Source organism: Haliotis rubra, unplaced genomic scaffold, assembly GCF_003918875.1.
Source record: "Haliotis rubra isolate DU_JTF1 unplaced genomic scaffold, ASM391887v1 Scf557, whole genome shotgun sequence".
Taxonomy (NCBI): Eukaryota; Metazoa; Mollusca; class Gastropoda; order Lepetellida; family Haliotidae; genus Haliotis; species Haliotis rubra.
In genome coordinates this window covers 670,459-692,079 of record NW_025767254.1, presented here as the reverse complement: position 1 = coordinate 692,079, position 21,621 = coordinate 670,459, and the positions used below count along the sequence as shown (strand labels likewise).

The following is a 21,621-nucleotide window of genomic DNA, read 5'->3' as shown; positions in this document are numbered from 1 at the left end:
ACTTTACAGTATCTGTGGGGCACCAAACAGCAGGAGTATGTCCATAAGCTGGAAGGCAACTTCAGCTGCACTCTTTGATGTTAAGGGTCGTAGAAAACTAGGTCAAATGGTCCAGGTACACTAGGATCCACTTAAGGGAACCTTGGGGTAGGGACTGCATGTCGACTAGGCCGACCTGGCCAAGGGGCTGTGAATTCCTTGGACAGAATAGGTCTGATGACAATCCTTTTGTAGTTGGTCGTTTTCGCTAACGCTGACGGTGAACACATAGTGATTTAAACAACTCTACACAAGTTCTCTTATCGTCCTATCTCGACCACCATGTCCCGTTGCAATATGTGATCGCTGTGTAATGTCATAGGTCTCTTCAATGTGAACAGAGTAGACTGGTTGATCTTCCGGTGTCATCTGTTACGGTTAAATAATTGCCGTGACAAAAGGTTTAAGAATCCCCTTTGAACCAGCAAGCTATAACACAGACAAGTCTAAAATATTCAATAATATATTGAGCAAACAATGAGCAAACTACAATGAATCACAATACAGATTTCTAATACAATGCAATTGAGTCACAAATCTAAAGTTATGGGTCACATATATGAAGTATAAACTCACCAGAGTCTTGGTAACCACAGTGAGATCAGATATTCTAAATGGAGCTTGTTTACAAATGAGAGCAGTCAGGCACGAAGTTTCAGGGTCAGACGATGGCGATGTGACGAAGGACGAAGGCAAAAAACGATGGGCAACTCCAGTGATATCGAAAGTCCTGTGTAATTCCGTGTGTTAATCCATGTGTCAGTCCTTGCGTGCCACACCACACAACAGCCAGCCTTTATATATACTGACACAGATTCTCGAACTTTCCAGCAAAACATGACTGTATCATTAACCACTTAGATCTTTCTCGAAATGTGTTGAACATTGACATGACGATGTCAACACATAAACATCCCGTCAAGGGAGGTAAGTCTGGAGCGCTATCATAAAGGCGTGCCGCTAAAATAATGTTGCCATTGAACATATATGACTCGAAATGTGACCCACATCAACACTCAAAACTTTAAACATTGTGACTCATAATTATTATCACCAAAACAATGTAAATTGCAAATTACAAAAAAACACTCTCGTAAAACTTCCTTATTTTCATGAGTCGATGACAGTCTCCACACTCAAGAATCTCATACTTGGACAGAAGATAGTAATCTTGGTGCCTCTTCTTTGATGTCCCCGGGGCAAGTTGTTTGAGCTCTTCAATTGTGGCGTAGTACTTTTGTTTTGGGATGAACGCCTTCTTTAGCTCCTCATACTTCTTCCGTGTGAACGTCTCAGAGACTGAATCACCCATAACTGAATTGGGAGAAAAATCTTTTTATAGTGTGTAAGATGAAACCAGTAAATCTCAAGATCTAACAAATTAAATCAATTCTGATGAAGCCTTTGAGTCAGTATGTTTTCATTACCCCATTGTCTATACTTTCTTTGACTACTACAGAGTGTTTGTGTAAGAGATGATAAGGTCATGTGTTTTCTGTGAAAACCACTTTGTTGTGACAACATTCAAAACAAAAATCTTGCATTTGATGGATTGACTAAAATTGTTCAGGCAGTCTAACTAGATCTCTATCTTTTTAGTCATTTGACCAAATGACTGAAACCTTTTGTCTTATGACCAAAGGACTGATCGTTTTAGTACTTTAAAATGTTCAGTCATTTGGTCTCTCTCTCTCTCTCTCTCACACACACACACACACACATATATATCAATAAGTATCCAATATGAATAAGTGCTTTCCTCAGGTGTATAAGCAATTAATATATAAACGATGAGTCCAGATATTTTTTGTTGCCAAAACTTCTTTATATCTGCACACATATATATCGTCCATGATGATCATTCTTTTCTGCTCTACCTTGCCTGACTGTCCTGTTTGAATAGCCTCCATAAACCTGACATCTTTTGTTTGCTCATATGCTATATCATATCTCCAATTCCTACTTTGCGTCTAACAAGGGGTTCCCGATGTTCAACTTCAAAACTAGCATATGCCTTCGAGTTTAGTGCATTGATCTGGAAGGTGTGACTGCCTCCGTGGTTTAGTGGTTAGAGCGTCCGCTCGGAGAGCGGAAGGTCGCAGGTTCGGACGCGTCATACCAAAAATACGTTTCTCATTAATCGGTACAACAAGAACTGGTCGGAGTTTAATGTATCTGAGTGGGATATTCATGCTTCACTGCGGCATGGTATCTCAGAGGGCTAGCACCATAAAACCAGCTTCAGTCTGGGCTAGTACAAGCAGCCGCACATACACATACACACACATGCACGTTGTCATATGAGCGAAATATTCTCAAGCACACGACGTTAAACCCAATTTCACCTCACCTCTGGAAGGTGTTCTCATTGATTTTAACCTCATCTCTCTGATCTTGGTCAGTGTCATATGCCATATGTTCTACTTTTGTTTTAACATCGGGCATCTAGACACAAGGTCAGTATTATCCGTGCCTGCAATATATTGAATCTTGCAATGTCCAACTGCCTACATTTGAATCTGTCTGTGGAGATTCCACCAGATACATTAAGTAGTTTTTTGGTTCGTTCTTATGACGAATGCTGCATTATGTAAGTAGTGATATAGTTTCTGTAATGCAAAATAAATTGCATAGGCTTCGTGTTCTACTGTACACCACCTAACCTGGGAATCACGCATTTTATGGGATAGAAAATAGATTGGTTTTTCATCGCAAATACCTTGGAGAAGACTTCTGCCCTCTTCACAGGTCCGGGTTAGACACGCTCCAACACATGTGTCACTGGCATCACATATGGCTTGTTGGTGTCAGAGTATGCCAAAAACGTCTTTTAAGAAGTCAACCATATGACACCCTGTCAACCATATGAATTTTCATACTTTGATTCTTTGTCAGTGCTGTTATAGGTTCAGCTACGTTGATAAATTGGCACATTCCCATAAACCTTCTCACTTCTCTAACCGAGGAAAGAGGGGGACATTTACTTTATGGCCTCCACCTTTCTTATGTCCGGTTTCACCCCATCCTTGTTGATAATTTGTCTCTTCCTTTTAAAGCCACACCTGCTTAGCTTTAATTTGAGACTGTGTTCTCACACTTAATGACTGTAACCTGGAGGCACCATGGGTCAGTGATTATGACCATGCAATGCATGAGAAAGTAAATAGGTCGTTTGTCTGTTACATCTCACCAGATTGCCTGAAAAGTGTCATCAAAAAGTCCAAATCTAATACAGCTCTAGGGCCTGATGGCATTCGAAACCGGTATTGGAAACTGTTCCCCTGTGTCCAAACAACATTACTTCACTGTTTCAATTCTCATGTGGACACAGGTGATGTTCCTCCATGGTTCTGCAAAGGTCGCAAAATACTTCTCCCCAAGAAAGGAGACTTGACTGATCCCAAAAACTTCCGCCCTATCACATAATTGAATACTCAGTATAAAATATTCACAGGTTGTTTGATAAACCTCGTGTCATCTTACTGCTCTTCTAATGATATCATTTACAGAGAGAAGAAGGGGGCGAGAAAGGGATGTTGGGGGTGCAAGGATCAACTTCTGGTACAGAAAATGATTTTGGAAGAGGCTAAAGCATATCACCGCAACCTCTCCATGTGCTGGATTGACTACAAAAAAGCATACGACTCTGTTCCTCATGAATGGATTCTGAAGTCTCTTCATTGTATTGACCTCCCGGAGCGACTACTTGATTTACTCAAGTCTTTAATGAGTTGCTGGTCGACTCAACTTGAGATGTACTCGCAAGGGCAGGTGCAGACTTCGGAATCTATTCCAATCAGAAGGGGAATTTTCCAAGGGGACTCCTTTAGTCCTTTGCTTTTTTGTTTGTCTCTAAATCCTTTGAGCTTTCTGCTCAACAGAGAGGAGGTTTACCATCCCGGACCTCCTCAGCACAGATCACCAACACCGCTTACTCATCTCCTTTACATGGATGACATCGAGCTCCTTGCCAAAGGAGATGCGAATTTGAAAGAACAGGTTCTCCTTGTCGAGTCCTTTTCTAATGATATCGGCATGACATTTGGACTCGACAAATGTAATACTCTTCATTTGAAACGTGGCAAGGTAGTTAATGATGGATCGGTCAAGTTACAAGGGGGAGGAGTTATTGAGCATCTTGTGGAAGATCAGGCCTACACCTATCTTGGAATGCAAGTTCGAGACAAGCTCCAGAATGCTCAGATTCAAGACAAACTTCGGGCCGAGTACAAATCTCGTTTAAAGAAAATCTGGAGCTCAGAGCTAAATGCTCGAAACAAGGTCAAAGCCACCAATACTTGTGCTGTGCCAGTCCTTTCCTATTCCTTTGGAGTAGTTGGTTGGACAAAACAAGACATCCAGAGTCTTGACCGTCTGACCAGAAGGATTATGTCTGACAACAGAGCCTACCACCCTCGTTCCTCTCTTAACCGTTTATACATGCCAATCAATTCTGGAGGTCGGGGTTTGACTAATGTGGAGGCTCTTCATGATAGAATTTTATTGTGCACTTTTGCACATATTTATATATCGGATGATCCTCTGGTGATGCATGTGAAGACTCATGATGAAAGCAAGGAATTCCACAGCTATTTTAAGCGTGCCAAGGTTGTTGGACAGAATCTGAGATTTCAGGTAGATTTTGTTGATGGCGATGTACTGCTGGACGGTACAGCGATGGGAGTAAACCAGGTGAAGTCCTTCACCAAGTCTGCCCAGAGTCGGTCTTTTGTGGAGAAGCTTTCTGAGAAGCCATTGCATCGTGTGTACATGCAGTGTGTCGGAATAACAATCCCACCGACTCCTTCGCCTGGATGAAGTCGGCTGGTCCTAAATGTGAAACTGAGGGCTTCCTTTTTGCTGCTCAGGACCAGTCACTTCCCACTCGCAATCGTCTAAATGTGATTCTTAAAGAAAATATCAATATGAAATGCCGTCTTTGCAATGAATTCACGGAGACTGTCCAACACCTTGTCCGTGGATGCCCTTCCTTGGCACAAACACCATATCTTAAACGTCATGATGGCATGGCTCGTTGCTTTTACTACCGTCTCCGACATGCCTGTGGCTTTGACTCCGAGGTCCATCCATGGTACGACCCTCAACATGTCCAGGGCGTCATGGAAAATGATGCTTTCAAACTTCTGTGGAATAGGCCCATATACAGCCTCAGAAGAAATCCTGCCAACAAACCTGATCTTGTCCTTTTTGATAAAGCCAATGAATTTATTTATATCATTGAACTTTCTGTGCCTTTTGACACCAATGTGATTGGCAAGATTCAGGAAAAGCATGATAAATATGCGGACCTCGCCTTTGAAATGTCTCGCTTGCATCCCAAGTACACTGTCGTCAGGCTCCCCATTGTTCTCGGTGCCCTTGGTTTGGTACCTCCTAATCTCTTGGCGCAGATCAGGAGAGTGCCCAGGTTCTCCACCGGGAGTACAGCCCTTCTGACACTCTGGGTAATGCAGAAGGCTCCAGTGATGGGGAGCCTTCATATTCTCCGGAAAGTTCTTGGTGGGTTCGACTAGGCAGCGTTTCCTGGGAGAAGTCCCATTCGCTGTCTGGGCTGCGTGTAGAGGGGGCAAGGGACCTGAGCTGATGATGAGCCTTACCAGCCTGACTGTGCCAGGATCACCCGAACCCTCTCTGCTGCATACTATCTTTAATCTGTAAAACTTAATAATAGTGAATATTTATAACGTGCACATATCCACGCTCAGAAGCATGCTTTTGGCCCTACATAAGTACCTTCAATTAAATACATAATATATACAAAGCAAGAAAACTAAAAAGAATAGGTGTATAATGCATAAACAATTAACGTTATTGAGGAGATATATTTAGCAAAGAGGTAGGTTTTGAGATTTGATTTAAAAGAGTCTAGAGATTCAAAGTGTTTGAGGTCAAAAGGGATACAGTTCCACAAGACAAGGGAAGTGCAGGATAAAGTTCTGTATCCAAAAGTTTTAAGTTTCTAGTTCAGAAGGTTTTGCTTCTGTGAGCGAAGTTCGCACCATGGACTGTATGGGTTGATCAGATCTGCAATGTAGAGTGGAGCCTGGCCGAGAAGGGACTTGTATGTAAGGCAGAGTGTCTTGAATTGAACCCTGGCTCTCACAGGTAACCAGTGGAGCTGCTGTAGAACTGGGGTAATGTGACTGTGTTTGGAAGTACGGCTAACGATGCGGGCGGCTGTTTTTTGGATCTTTTGTAGTCTGTCAAGTAGAGTGTCAGGGAGGCCAATATAGAGACTGTTACAATAATCTAGTCTGCTGAGAATTAGAGCACGGACGAGTGAATGAGCAGACTCTGTGGTAATTAGAAGACGTATACTGCCAATCACTCTAAGATGAGAGTAGCATGTTCTGCACAGGTTATTTATCTGGGCTTCCATGGACAGACTGGGATTTAAGAGTATTCCCAGATTCTTGACTGAGTATAATAGTGTAATATCGAGCTTGAAACCGCAATAGATGCAACATCTGACTTCCTGAGCTGCTGTTTTGTTCCAACAAAGAGAGCCTCTGTTTTTCCTCATTAAGGTGTAGTTTATTTGCAGTCATCCATGTCTTCAGAATACCTGTACAGCCAGTGATTCTCCAGAACCCTCCGGGTGAAAAGAGGTGTAAAGTTGAGTATCATCTGCATAAGAATGATGCTGTAGACAGTGTTTGGAAATGATGTTAGATATATTGCCAGTGTTTTGAAATGAGAGCATTTTAAGAATGTTATGAAAGACTTTCGTTTTATCAGTATTTCTGTTAGCGGTAGGTTATCTAGTGTAGGGTGGGAGTTATCTCCCTTTTTATGAACGAGCTTTTCGTGTTGTGTTTGCGCTGAAGAGACCGCATGGTGTGCCGAGATGCACTGCAGGTTGGAAGCTGTATTCTTGCATAGAGGCGGAAAATTCACTCTTCAGGTACATATATTCATTTCTTTATAGTGTAAGTCATAATTACAGGTAATTTTAAGTACTTTTTGAAGACTGTTTTCATTCATGCTTCACGGAAGATTGCATTACACCTAAAGAGTAGATTATTTGTTTACTTCATTACCCATGCCTTAATATATTGTTTCATTGAGTATTTAGTGTATTATAATGTCATGTAGGAATAACGAAGTGTTTTCAGTTAATTTCTCCATATTTTCATCTCTGTATTTTATGGAAGAGTTCATTTTTTCCATAGGGGTTACATTTTGGCATGTGCTTTTGAGCAATAATTTGAGATAACTATAAGAAATATTTTCAAGATATTGATACATATTTTCACGTGAAGTGATAATGATATTAGCAATGTATTTTCAGTACTGTATTTGCATTTGAGAGTTATTTCCAGTTTGGGAGAGTCCATTGTAGACTAAGACTATTTGTGGATCAGGACCAGGGTTGTAAGTGTAATATTTATTGTACTATTGTTGTGTTATCAATGCAGTGTGTATTTATTTCTACATTTGTTTAATTTGCAGAATCTGTCAACTTTATCTAATAAAGGACTTATTGGAAGAATTCCGCCTTATTTAATCATTGTTCATTCAAAACAGCCAGTGTAGAGGACAGACAACACAGGACCCAGTACAGAACCTTGTGGCACACCATGCCCCAATATTAAGTTACTTTATCCGGCATAGTTGATCAGTACGATCTGTGTTCTGTCTTGAAGGTACGAGGAGATCAAACGTAAGGCTGAGTCCTTGATACCATAGTGATATTGAAGTCTCATCAGGAGGAGACCATGGTCTATGGTGTCGAAAGCGGAGGAGAGGTCAAGTAACAGCAAAGCTGCTACATTAACTTCGTCTACCGCACATCGAAGATCGTCAACAACTCTCAGAAGTGCAGCTTCTGTGCTGTGGAACTGGCGATACGCGGACTGAAATGCATTGAGAAGGTGGTTATGTGAAAGATGAACCTTTAGCCTGATATTAACCGCTTTCTCAATCACTTAGTTAAGCACCATGCAAATGTCATGATGTGTTCATCTTTGCTTTATGAGAATATGAGAATGTTATCAAGATATGCCATAGCGAAAGCTTCGCAGACCGTCCCAGGTCGAAGTAGGGCCTTACCCCATTGTCCATTAGCCAATCACGACCCAGCATTAGGTTTCTATTGATTTTGTTTTTGTTTCACTATGTTAAATGGTACCTCCATACGCCCGTGTTCAGCCAGTGGACTACCATTTACTGACTGTAAGGAATGTTGGGGTTCCTCCTAATGTTTCCTCTACCCTCGGGTGAATGAATGAAACGTCTGCTCCGGAATCCACAAGAGCCCTATACCTTAGTTTATCTAATGATACTTGGATTCCTAGCCAAATTGATAATAAATGTTGTTCCCTCCTTAGTCTCCGCCTGTACCCCCCAGGAGGAGTATCTAGTTTAAATGGGGTGTGTAATGTCTCCGAAGTAGATTCTAGCTTGCATCCTATCAGGGCATTGCGATTTAAAGTGTCCTTGGCCCAGATTTTCGAAGCTCTCTTAGTGCTAAGATAGTCGTAAGTTAATGTTAATGTATAGCACTTACGACTATTTTAGCGCTAAGAGAGCTTCGAAAATGTAAGCCCTGGTCTGTTACACTGCCGGCAAAGCTTTGTATCTTGCGTCTATATTGGACCTATGCCCTGCTGTTCAGCATTAATACATTTTTCTTGGGGTCCGATAGTGATCTACTTCCATCGGTTCAGGTGCAGCCCTGTCCATCTTTTCAACCCTTTCATGAGTTCCTAACCTTAAATCGAACCTTCTCGAAGGCCATGGTAACGGCTTCAGCAAAGTAATTGAGTTGTCACGCATTATTGTCATATTTAGATAATTGTGCCTGAGGTCTTCGAAGAACACTTACAAGTTGAAGCTCTCGCTGGCTCTCGTTGGCACTCGCTCTGGTCCCTTCTGCTGTGTGCTGCCGGTGAATTTGCTTGGTATGCATCGGTCGTCTGTCTGCCCTGCAGTCTGCCTTTCTCATAGTCAGTGAATCGTCACTTTTTAGACCACCTCTCTTCGGAGAGGGTGCGATGTCAATATCGTTTGTCACGTTTACCACACTAACTGTCGACCTTAATACTCACCATATGACATACACTACATCACACAAACTGTACATAAAACAGCCTATATCACCCAATGGTTATGCTGAAATATACCTTGTGCTCATTGTATTTTCAGGTATTGCAGTCATGTCTAAGCCCCGATACAAGACTGGAGATAAAAGGAAGGCAGACTCTGACGACGACTCAGAGTCTGGTAAGTAGACACCTGGAACTGAGCCAAAGTCCAAGTATGAATGTGAACAATGATGTCGAACGTCTGATCTCTTGTTCGTTGCAGGTGTTTGTAACGAGTGCCGTCGGTGTGATAGAATGTGATTACATTGTCACGAACAATTGATACCATCCCATTTGATCGTGATTCATGAACAACTGCATATGATATACTCAGAATCAGGGGATCTTATAACCGTGAACAGGTTGATTAGTACATTTCTTAGATAACGTCAACAAAAGATAAGTTGTCCTTTTTGTCATTGAAACAAAATCAGGTCAGGACACAGTGACTGCCCACTACCACATGACATAATGATCCTCCACTATCACATAACAGAATGATCGTCCACTACCACTTAACAGAATGATCGCCCACTACCACATGACATTATGATCGTCCACAGCCATATGGCAGCATGATCGTCCACTACCACATGACAGAATGATCGTCCACTACAACATGACAGAATGATCGTCCACCACCACATGACAGAATGATCGCTCACTACCACATAACAGAATGATCGTCCACTACCACTTAACAGAATAATCGTCCACTACCACTAAACAAAATGATCGCTCACTACCATATGACAGAATGATCGTCCACAGCCATATGGCAGAATGATCGTCCACTACCACATGACAGAATGATCGTCCACTACCATTTGACAGAATGATCACCCACTAACACATAACCGAATGTCGCCCACTACCACATGACAGAATGGTCGCCCACTACTACATGACAGAATGATCGTCCACTACCACATGACAGTTTGATCGTCAACTACTTCATGACAGAATGATCGCTCACTATCATTTGACAGAATGATCGTCCACTACCACATGACAGAATGATAGCTCACTATCATTTGACAGAATGATCGTCAACTACGATATGACAGAATGATCGTCAACTACAACATGACAGAATGATCGCTCACTATCATTTGACAGAATGATCGTCCACTACCACATGACAGAATGATCGCTCACTATCATTTGACAGAATAATCGTCCACTACCACTAAACAGAATGGTGGCTCACTACCACATGACAGAATGATAGTCCAAAGCCATAGGGCAGAATGATCGTCCACTACCACATGACAGAATGATCGTCCACTACCATATGACAGAATGATCCCCCACTACCACATGACCGAATGTCGCCCACTACCACATGACAGAATGGTCGCCAACTACCACATGACAGAATGATGGTGAACTATAACATGACAGAATGATCGTCCACTACCACATGACAGATTGATCGTCAACTACCACTTGACAGAATGATCGCTCACTATCATTTGACAGAATGATCGTCCACTACCATATGACAGAATGATCGCCCACTACCACATGGCAGAATGATCGCTCACTACCACATGGCAGAATGATTGCTCACTACCACATGGCAGAATGATCACTCACTACCACATGGCAGGATGATAGTCCACTACCACTTAACAGGATGATCATCCACGACCACTTAACAGAATGATCGCTCACTACCACAGGGCAGAATGATCGTCCACAGCCATATGGCAGAATGATCGTCCACTACCACATAACAGAATGATCGCCCACTACAACATCACAGAATGATCGCCCACTACCACATGACCGAATGTCGCCACTACCACATGAGAGAGTGATCGACCACTACCTCATGGATCAATGATCGTCCACTACCACATGACAGAATGATCGCAAACTACCACATGACAGAATCACCGTTAACTACCACATGACAGAATGATCGTCCAGTAACACATGACAGAATGATCGTCCACTTCCACTTAACAGAATGATCGTCCACTACCACTTAACTGAATGATCGTCCCCTACCACATAACAGAATGATCGCCCTCTACCACATGACAGAATGATCGCTCACTACGACATGGATCAATGATCCTCCACTACCACTTAACAGTATGATCGTCCACTACCACTTAACTGAATGATCGTCCACTACCACATAACAGAATGATCGTCCAGTACCACTTAACTGAGTGATCGTCCACTATCACATGACAGAATGATCGCTCACTACCACATGACAGAATGATCGCTCACTACCACAGAACGGAATGATCGTCCACTTGACAGAATGATCGTTCAAAGCCATAGGGCAGAATGATCGTCCACTACCACATGACAGAATGATCGTCCACTGCCATATGACAGAATGATCACCCACTACCACATGACCGAATGCCGCCCACTACCACATGACAGAATGGTCGCCAACTACCACATGACAGAATGATCGTGAACTATAACAAGATAGAATGGTCGTCCACTACCACATGACAGAATGATCGCCCACTACCACATGGCAGAATGATCGCTCACTACCACATGGCAGAATGATTGCTCACTACCACATGGCAGAATGATCACTCACTACCACATGGCAGGATGATAGTCCACTACCACTTAACAGGATGATCATCCACGACCACTTAACAGAATGATCGCTCACTACCACAGGGCAGAATGATCGTCCACAGCCATATGGCAGAATGATCGTCCACTACCACATAACAGAATGATCGCCCACTACAACATCACAGAATGATCGCCCACTACCACATGACCGAATGTCGCCACTACCACATGAGAGAGTGATCGACCACTACCTCATGGATCAATGATCGTCCACTACCACTTAACAGCATGATCGTCCACTTCCACATAACAGAATGATCGTCCACTACCACATGACAGAATGATCGCCAACTACCACATGACAGAATCACCGTTAACTACCACATGACAGAATGATCGTCCAGTAACACATGACAGAATGATCGTCCACTTCCACTTAACAGAATGATCGTCCACTACCACTTAACTGAATGATCGTGCCCTACCACATAACAGAATGATCGCCCTCTACCACATGACAGAATGATCGCTCACTACGACATGGATCAATGATCCTCCACTACCACTTAACAGTATGATCGTCCACTACCACTTAACTGAATGATCGTCCACTACCACATAACAGAATGATCGTCCAGTACCACTTAACTGAGTGATCGTCCACTATCACATGACAGAATGATCGCTCACTACCACATGACAGAATGATCGCTCACTACCACAGAACGGAATGATCGTCCACTTGACAGAATGATCGTCCAAAGCCATAGGGCAGAATGATCGTCCACTACCACATGACAGAATGATCGTCCACTGCCATATGACAGAATGATCACCCACTACCACATGACCGAATGCCGCCCACTACCACATGACAGAATGGTCGCCAACTACCACATGACAGAATGATCGTGAACTATAACAAGATAGAATGGTCGTCCACTACCACATGACAGATTGATCGTCAACCAGCACATGACAGAATGATCCCTCACTACCATATGACAGAATGATCGTCCACTACCACATGGCAGAATGATCGTCCACTTCCACTTAACAGAATGATCGTCGACTACCACTTAACTGAATGATTGTCCACTACCACATAACAGAATGACACCAGTACCACTTAACTGAGTGATCGTCCACTATCACATGACAGAATGATCGCTCACTACCACATGACAGAATGATCGCTCACTACCACAGAACAGAATGATCGTCCACTACCACATGACAGAATGATCGTCAACTACCACATGACAGAATGATCGCCCACTACCACATGACCGAATGTCGCCACTACCACATGACAGAGTGTTCGACCACTACCTCATGGATCAATGATCGTCCACTACCACTTAACAGCATGATCGTCCACTTCCACATAACAGAATGATCGTCCACTACCACATGACAGAATGATCGCCAACTACCACATGGCAGAATCACCGCTAACTACCACATGACAGAATGATCGTCCAGTGACACATGACAGAATGATCGTGAACTATAACAAGAAAGAATGATCGTCCACTAACACATGACAGATTGATCGTCAACCAGCACATGACAGAATGATCGCTCACTACCATATGACAGAATGATCGTCCACTACCACATGGCAGAATGATCGTCCACTTCCACTTAACTGAATGATCGTCCCCTACCACATAACAGAATGATCGCCCTCTACCACATGACAGAATGATCGCTCACTACGACATGGATCAATGATCCTCCACTACCACTTAACAGTATGATCGTCCACTACCCCTTAACTGAATGATCGTCAACTACCACATAACAGAATGATCGTCCAGTACCACTTAACTGAGTGATCGTCCACTATCACATGACAGAATGATCGCTCACTACCACATGACAGAATGATTACTCACTACCACAGAACGGAATGATCGTCCACTTGACAGAATGATCGTCCAAAGCCATAGGGCAGAATGATCGTCCACTACCACATGACAGAATGATCGTCCACTACCATATGACAGAATGATCACCCACTACCACATGACCGAATGGTCGCCAACTACCACATGACAGATTGATCGTTAACTACCACATGACAGAATGATCCCTCACTATCATTTGACAGAATGATCGTCCACTACCATATGACAGAATGATCGCCCACAACCACATGGCAGAATGATTGCTCACTATCACATGACAGAATGATTGCTCACTATCACATGACAGAATGATTGCTCACTACCACATGGCAGAATGATCGCTCACTACCACATAACAGAATGATAGTCCACTACCACTTAACAGAATGATCGTCCACTACCACTTAACAGAATGATTGCTCATTACCACATGGCAGAATGATCGTCCACAGCCATATAGCAGAATGATCGTCCACTACCAGATGACAGAATGATCGCCCACTACGACATCACAGAATGATCGCCCACTACCACATGACCGAATGTCGCCACTACCACATGAGAGAGTGATCGACCACTACCTCATGGATCAATGATCGTCCACTACCACTTAACAGCATGATCGTCCACTTCCACATAACATAATGATCGTCCACTACCACATGACAGAATGATCGCCAACTACCACATGACAGAATCACCGTTAACTACCACATGACAGAATGATCGTCCAGTAACACATGACAGAATGATCGTCCACTTCCACTTAACAGAATGATCCTCCACTACCACATAACAGAATGATCGTCCAGTACCACTTAACTGAGTGATCGTCCACTATCACATGACAGAATGATCGCTCACTACCACATGACAGAATGATCGCTCACTACCACAGAACGGAATGATCGTCCACTTAACAGAATGATCGTCCAAAGCCATAGGGCAGATTGATCGTCCACTACCACATGACAGAATGATCGTCCACTGCCATATGATAGAATGATCACCCACTACCACATGACCGAATGCCGCCCACTACCACATGACAGAATGGTCGCCAACTACCACATGACAGAATGATCGTGAACTATAACAAGATAGAATGGTCGTCCACTACCACATGACAGATTGATCGTCAACCAGCACATGACAGAATGATCGCTCACTACCATATGACAGAATGATCGTCCACTACCACATGGCAGAATGATCGTCCACTTCCACTTAACAGAATGATCGTCGACTACCACTTAACTGAATGATTGTCCACTACCACATAACAGAATGATCGTCCAGTACCACTTAACTGAGTGATCGTCCACTATCACATGACAGAATGATCGCTCACTACCACATGACAGAATGATCGCTCACTACCACAGAACAGAATGATCGTCCACTACCACATGACAGAATGATCGTCAACTACCACATGACAGAATGATCGCCCACTACCACATGACCGAATGTCGCCACTACCACATGAGAGAGTGTTCGACCACTACCTCATGGATCAATGATCGTCCACTACCACTTGACAGCATGATCGTCCACTTCCACATAACAGAATGATCGTCCACTACCACATGAAAGAATGATCGCCAACTACCACATGACAGAATCACCGCTAACTACCACATGACAGAATGATCGTCCAGTGACACATGACAGAATGATCGTGAACTATAACAAGAAAGAATGATCGCAAACTACCACATGACAGATTGATCGTCAACCAGCACATGACAGAATGATCGCTCACTACCATATGACAGAATGATCGTCCACTACCACATGGCAGAATGATCGTCCACTTCCACTTAACTGAATGATCGTCCCCTACCACATAACAGAATGATCGCCCTCTACCACATGACAGCATGATCGCTCACTACGACATGGATCAATGATCCTCCACTACCACTTAACAGTATGATCGTCCACTACCCCTTAACTGAATGATCGTCCACTACCACATAACAGAATGATCGTCCAGTACCACTTAACTGAGTGATCGTCCACTATCACATGACAGAATGATCGCTCACTACCACATGACAGAATGATTACTCACTACCACAGAACAGAATGATCGTCCACTTGACAGAATGATCGTCCAAAGCCATAGGGCAGAATGATCGTCCACTACCACATGACAGAATGATCGTCCACTACCATATGACAGAATGATCACCCACTACCACATGACCGAATGCCGCCCACTACCACATGACAGAATGGTCGCCAACTACCACATGACAGAATCATCGTGAACTATAACATGACAGAATGATCGTCCACTACCACATGACAGATTGATCGTTAACTACCACATGACAGAAAGATCCCTCACTATCATTTGACAGAATAAACGTCCACTACCATACGACAGAATGATCGCCCACAACCACATGGCAGAATGATTGCTCACTATCACATGACAGAATGATTGCTCACTACCACATGGCAGAATGATCGCTCACTACCACATAACAGAATGATAGTCCACTACCACTTAACAGAATGATCGTCCACTACCACTTAACAGAATGATTGCTCATTACCACATGGCAGAATGATCGTCCGCAGCCATATAGCAGAATGATGGTCCACTACCAGATGACAGAATGATCGCCCACTACGACATCACAGAATGATCGCCCACTACCACATGACCGAATGTCGCCACTACCACATGAGAGAGTGATCGACCACTACCTCATGGATCAATGATCGTCCACTACCACTTAACAGCATGATCGTCCACTTCCACATAACATAATGATCGTCCACTACCACATGGCAGAATGATCGCTCACTACCACATAACAGAATGATAGTCCACTACCACTTAACAGAATGATCGTCCACTACCACTTAACAGAATGATTGCTCATTACCACATGGCAGAATGATCGTCCACAGCCATATAGCAGAATGATCGTCCACTACCAGATGACAGAATGATCGCCCACTACGACATGACAGAATGATCGCCCACTACCACATGACCGAATGTCGCCACTACCACATGAGAGAGTGATCGACCACTACCTCATGGATCAATGATCGTCCACTACAACTTGGCAGCATGATCGTCCACTTCCACATAACAGAATGATGGTCCACTACCACATGACAGAATGATCGCCAACTACCACATGACAGAATCACCGCTAACTACCACATGAGAGAATGATCGTCCAGTAACACATGACAGAATGATCGTCCACTGCCATATGATAGAATGATCACCCACTACCACATGACCGAATGCCGCCCACTACCACATGACAGAATGGTCGCCAACTACCACATGACAGAATGATCGTGAACTATAACAAGATAGAATGGTCGTCCACTACCACATGACAGATTGATCGTCAACCAGCACATGACAGAATGATCGCTCACTACCATATGACAGAATGATCGTCCACTACCACATGGCAGAATGATCGTCCACTTCCACTTAACAGAATGATCGTCGACTACCACTTAACTGAATGATTGTCCACTACCACATAACAGAACGATCGTCCAGTACCACTTAACTGAGTGATCGTCCACTATCACATGACAGAATGTTCGCTCACTACCACATGACAGAATGATCGCTCACTACCACAGAACAGAATGATCGTCCAGTACCACTTAACTGAATGATCGCCAACTACCACATGACAGAATGATCGCCCACTACCACATGACCGAATGTCGCCACTACCACATGAGAGAGTGTTCGACCACTACCTCATGGATCAATGATCGTCCACTACCACTTGACAGCATGATCGTCCACTTCCACATAACAGAATGATCGTCCACTACCACATGACAGAATGATCGCCAACTACCACATGACAGAATCACCGCTAACTACCACATGACAGAATGATCGTCCAGTGACACATGACAGAATGATCGTGAACTATAACAAGAAAGAATGATCGCAAACTACCACATGACAGATTGATCGTCAACCAGCACATGACAGAATGATCGCTCACTACCATATGACAGAATGATCGTCCACTACCACATGGCAGAATGATCGTCCACTTCCACTTAACTGAATGATCGTCCCCTACCACATAACAGAATGATCGCCCTCTACCACATGACAGCATGATCGCTCACTACGACATGGATCAATGATCCTCCACTACCACTTAACAGTATGATCGTCCACTACCCCTTAACTGAATGATCGTCCACTACCACATAACAGAATGATCGTCCAGTACCACTTAACTGAGTGATCGTCCACTATCACATGACAGAATGATCGCTCACTACCACATGACAGAATGATTACTCACTACCACAGAACAGAATGATCGTCCACTTGACAGAATGATCGTCCAAAGCCATAGGGCAGAATGATCGTCCACTACCACATGACAGAATGATCGTCCACTACCATATGACAGAATGATCACCCACTACCACATGACCGAATGCCGCCCACTACCACATGACAGAATGGTCGTGAACTATAACATGACAGAATGATCGTCCACTACCACATGACAGAATGATCGTCCACTACCACATGACAGATTGATCGTTAACTACCACATGACAGAATGATCCCTCACTATCATTTGACAGAATGATCGTCCACTACCATACGACAGAATGATCGCCCACAACCACATGGCAGAATGATTGCTCACTATCACATGACAGAATGATTGCTCACTACCACATAACAGAATGATCGCTCACTACCACATAACAGAATGATAGTCCACTACCACTTAACAGAATGATCGTCCACTACCACTTAACAGAATGATTGCTCATTACCACATGGCAGAATGATCGTCCACAGCCATATAGCAGAATGATCGTCCACTACCAGATGACAGAATGATCGCCCACTACGACATCACAGAATGATCGCCCACTACCACATGACCGAATGTCGCCACTACCACATGAGAGAGTGATCGACCACTACCTCATGGATCAATGATCGTCCACTACCACTTAACAGCATGATCGTCCACAACCACATAACATAATGATCGTCCACTACCACATGGCAGAATGATCGCTCACTACCACATAACAGAATGATAGTCCACTACCACTTAACAGAATGATCGTCCACTACCACTTAACAGAATGATTGCTCATTACCACATGGCAGAATGATCGTCCACAGCCATATAGCAGAATGATCGTCCACTACCAGATGACAGAATGATCGCCCACTACGACATCACAGAATGATCGCCCACTACCACATGACCGAATGTCGCCACTACCACATGAGAGAGTGATCGACCACTACCTCATGGATCAATGATCGTCCACTACAACTTGGCAGAATGATCGTCCACTACCACATGACAGAATGATCTCCAACTACCACATGACAGAATCACCGCTAACTACCACATGACAGAATGATCGTCCAGTGACACATGACAGAATGATCGTGAACTATAACAAGAAAGAATGATCGTCCACTACCACTTGACAGCATGATCGTCCACTTCCACATAACAGAATGATCGCCAACTACCACATGACAGAATCACCGCTAACTACCACATGACAGAATGATCGTCCAGTGACACATGACAGAATGATCGTGAACTATAACAAGAAAGAATGATCGCAAACTACCACATGACAGATTGATCGTCAACCAGCACATGACAGAATGATCGCTCACTACCATATGACAGAATGATCGTCCACTACCACATGGCAGAATGATCGACCACTTCCACTTAACTGAATGATCGTCCACTACCACATAACAGAATGATCGCCCTCTACCACATGACAGAATGATCGCTCACTACGACATGGATCAATGATCCTCCACTACCACTTAACAGTATGATCGTCCACTACCCCTTAACTGAATGATAGTCCACTACCACATAATAGAATGATCGTCCAGTACCACTTAACTGAGTGATCGTCCACTATCACATGACAGAATGATCGCTCACTACCACATGACAGAATGATTACTCACTACCACAGAACAGAATGATCGTCCACTTGACAGAATGATCGTCCAAAGCCATAGGGCAGAATGATCGTCCACTACCACATGACAGAATGATCGTCCACTACCATATGACAGAATGATCACCCACTACCACATGACCGAATGCCGCCCACTACCACATGACAGAATGGTCGCCAACTACCACATGACAGAATGATCGTGAACTATAACACGACAGAATGATCGTTAACTACCACATGACAGATTGATCGTTAACTACCACATGACAGAATGATCGTGAACTATAACACGACAGAATGATCGTCCACTACCAGATGACAGAATGATCGCCCACTACGACATCACAGAATGATCGCCCACTACCACATGACCGAATGTCGCCACTACCACATGAGAGAGTGATCGACCACTACCTCATGGATCAATGATCGTCCACTACCACTTAACAGCATGATCGTCCACTTCCACATAACATAATGATCGTCCACTACCACATGGCAGAATGATCGCTCACTACCACATAACAGAATGATAGTCCACTACCACTTAACAGAATGATCGTCCACTACCACTTAACAGAATGATTGCTCATTACCACATGGCAGAATGATCGTCCACAGCCATATAGCAGAATGATCGTCCACTACCAGATGACAGAATGATCGCCCACTACGACATCACAGAATGATCGCCCACTACCACATGACCGAATGTCGCCACTACCACATGAGAGAGTGATTGACCACTACCTCATGGATCAATGATCGTCCACTACAACTTGGCAGCATGATCGTCCACTTCCACATAACAGAATGATGGTCAACTACCACATGACAGAATGATCGCCAACTACCACATGACAGAATCACCGCTAACTACCACATGAGAGAATGATCGTCCAGTAACACATGACAGAATGATCGTCCACTTCCACTTAACAGAATGATCGTCCACTACCACTTAACTGAAAGATCGTCCCCTACCACATAACAGAATGACCGCCCACTACCACATGACAGAATGATCGCTCACTACGACATGGATCAATGATCGTCCACTACCCCTTAACAGAATGATCGTCCACTACCACTTAACAGAACGATCGCTCGCTACCACATGTCAGAATGATCGTCCACAGCCACATGACAGAATGATCGCTCACTACCACATAAGAGAGTGATCGTCCACTACCACTTAACAGAATAATCGTCCACTACCACTTAACAGAATGATCGCTCACTACCACATGACCGAATGTCGCCACTACCACATGAGAGAGTGATCGACCACTACCTCATGGATCAATGATCGTCCACTACCACTAAACAGAATGGTGGCTCACTACCACATGACAGAATGATAGTCCAAAGCCATAGGGCAGAATGATCGTCCACTACCACATGACAGAATGATCGTCCACTACCATATGACAGAATGATCACCCACTACCACATGACCGAATGTCGCCCACTACCACATGACAGAATGGTCGCCAACTACCACATGACAGAATGATCGTGAACTATAACATGACAGAATGATCTTCCACTTCCACATAACAGAATGATCGTCCACTACCACATGACAGATTGATCGCCAACTACCACATGACAGAATCACCGCTAACTACCACATGACAGAATGATCGTCCAGTGACACATGACAGAATGATCGTCCACTTCCACTTAACTGAATGATCGTCCCCTACCACATAACAGAATGATCGCCCTCTACCACATGACAGAATGATCGCTCACTACGACATGGATCAATGATCCTCCACTACCACTTAACAGTATGATCGTCCACTACCCCTTAACTGAATGATCGTCCACTACCACATAACAGAATGATCGTCAAGTACCACTTAACTGAGTGATCGTCCACTATCACATAACAGAATGATCGCTCACTACCACATGACAGAATGATCGCTCACTACCACATAACAGAATGATCGTCCACTTGACAGAATGATCGTCCAAAGCCATAGGGCAGA

The 21,621-nt window shown here is 43.7% G+C and overlaps 1 protein-coding gene across 1 annotated transcript in view; it reads left to right on the top strand.

Annotated features, from left to right (window-relative positions):
- Window positions 1–9,207: 9,207 nt before the first annotated feature.
- Window positions 9,208–21,621, top strand: part of LOC124253871 (deoxynucleoside triphosphate triphosphohydrolase SAMHD1-like) — a 271,358-nt gene continuing 258,944 nt past the window's right edge. The window contains exon 1 of the mRNA XM_046687729.1: window positions 9,208–9,285. Coding sequence (XP_046543685.1) covers window positions 9,219–9,285 — 67 coding nt within the window. The 5' untranslated portion in view covers window positions 9,208–9,218. The remainder of the gene's footprint in view (window positions 9,286–21,621) is intronic.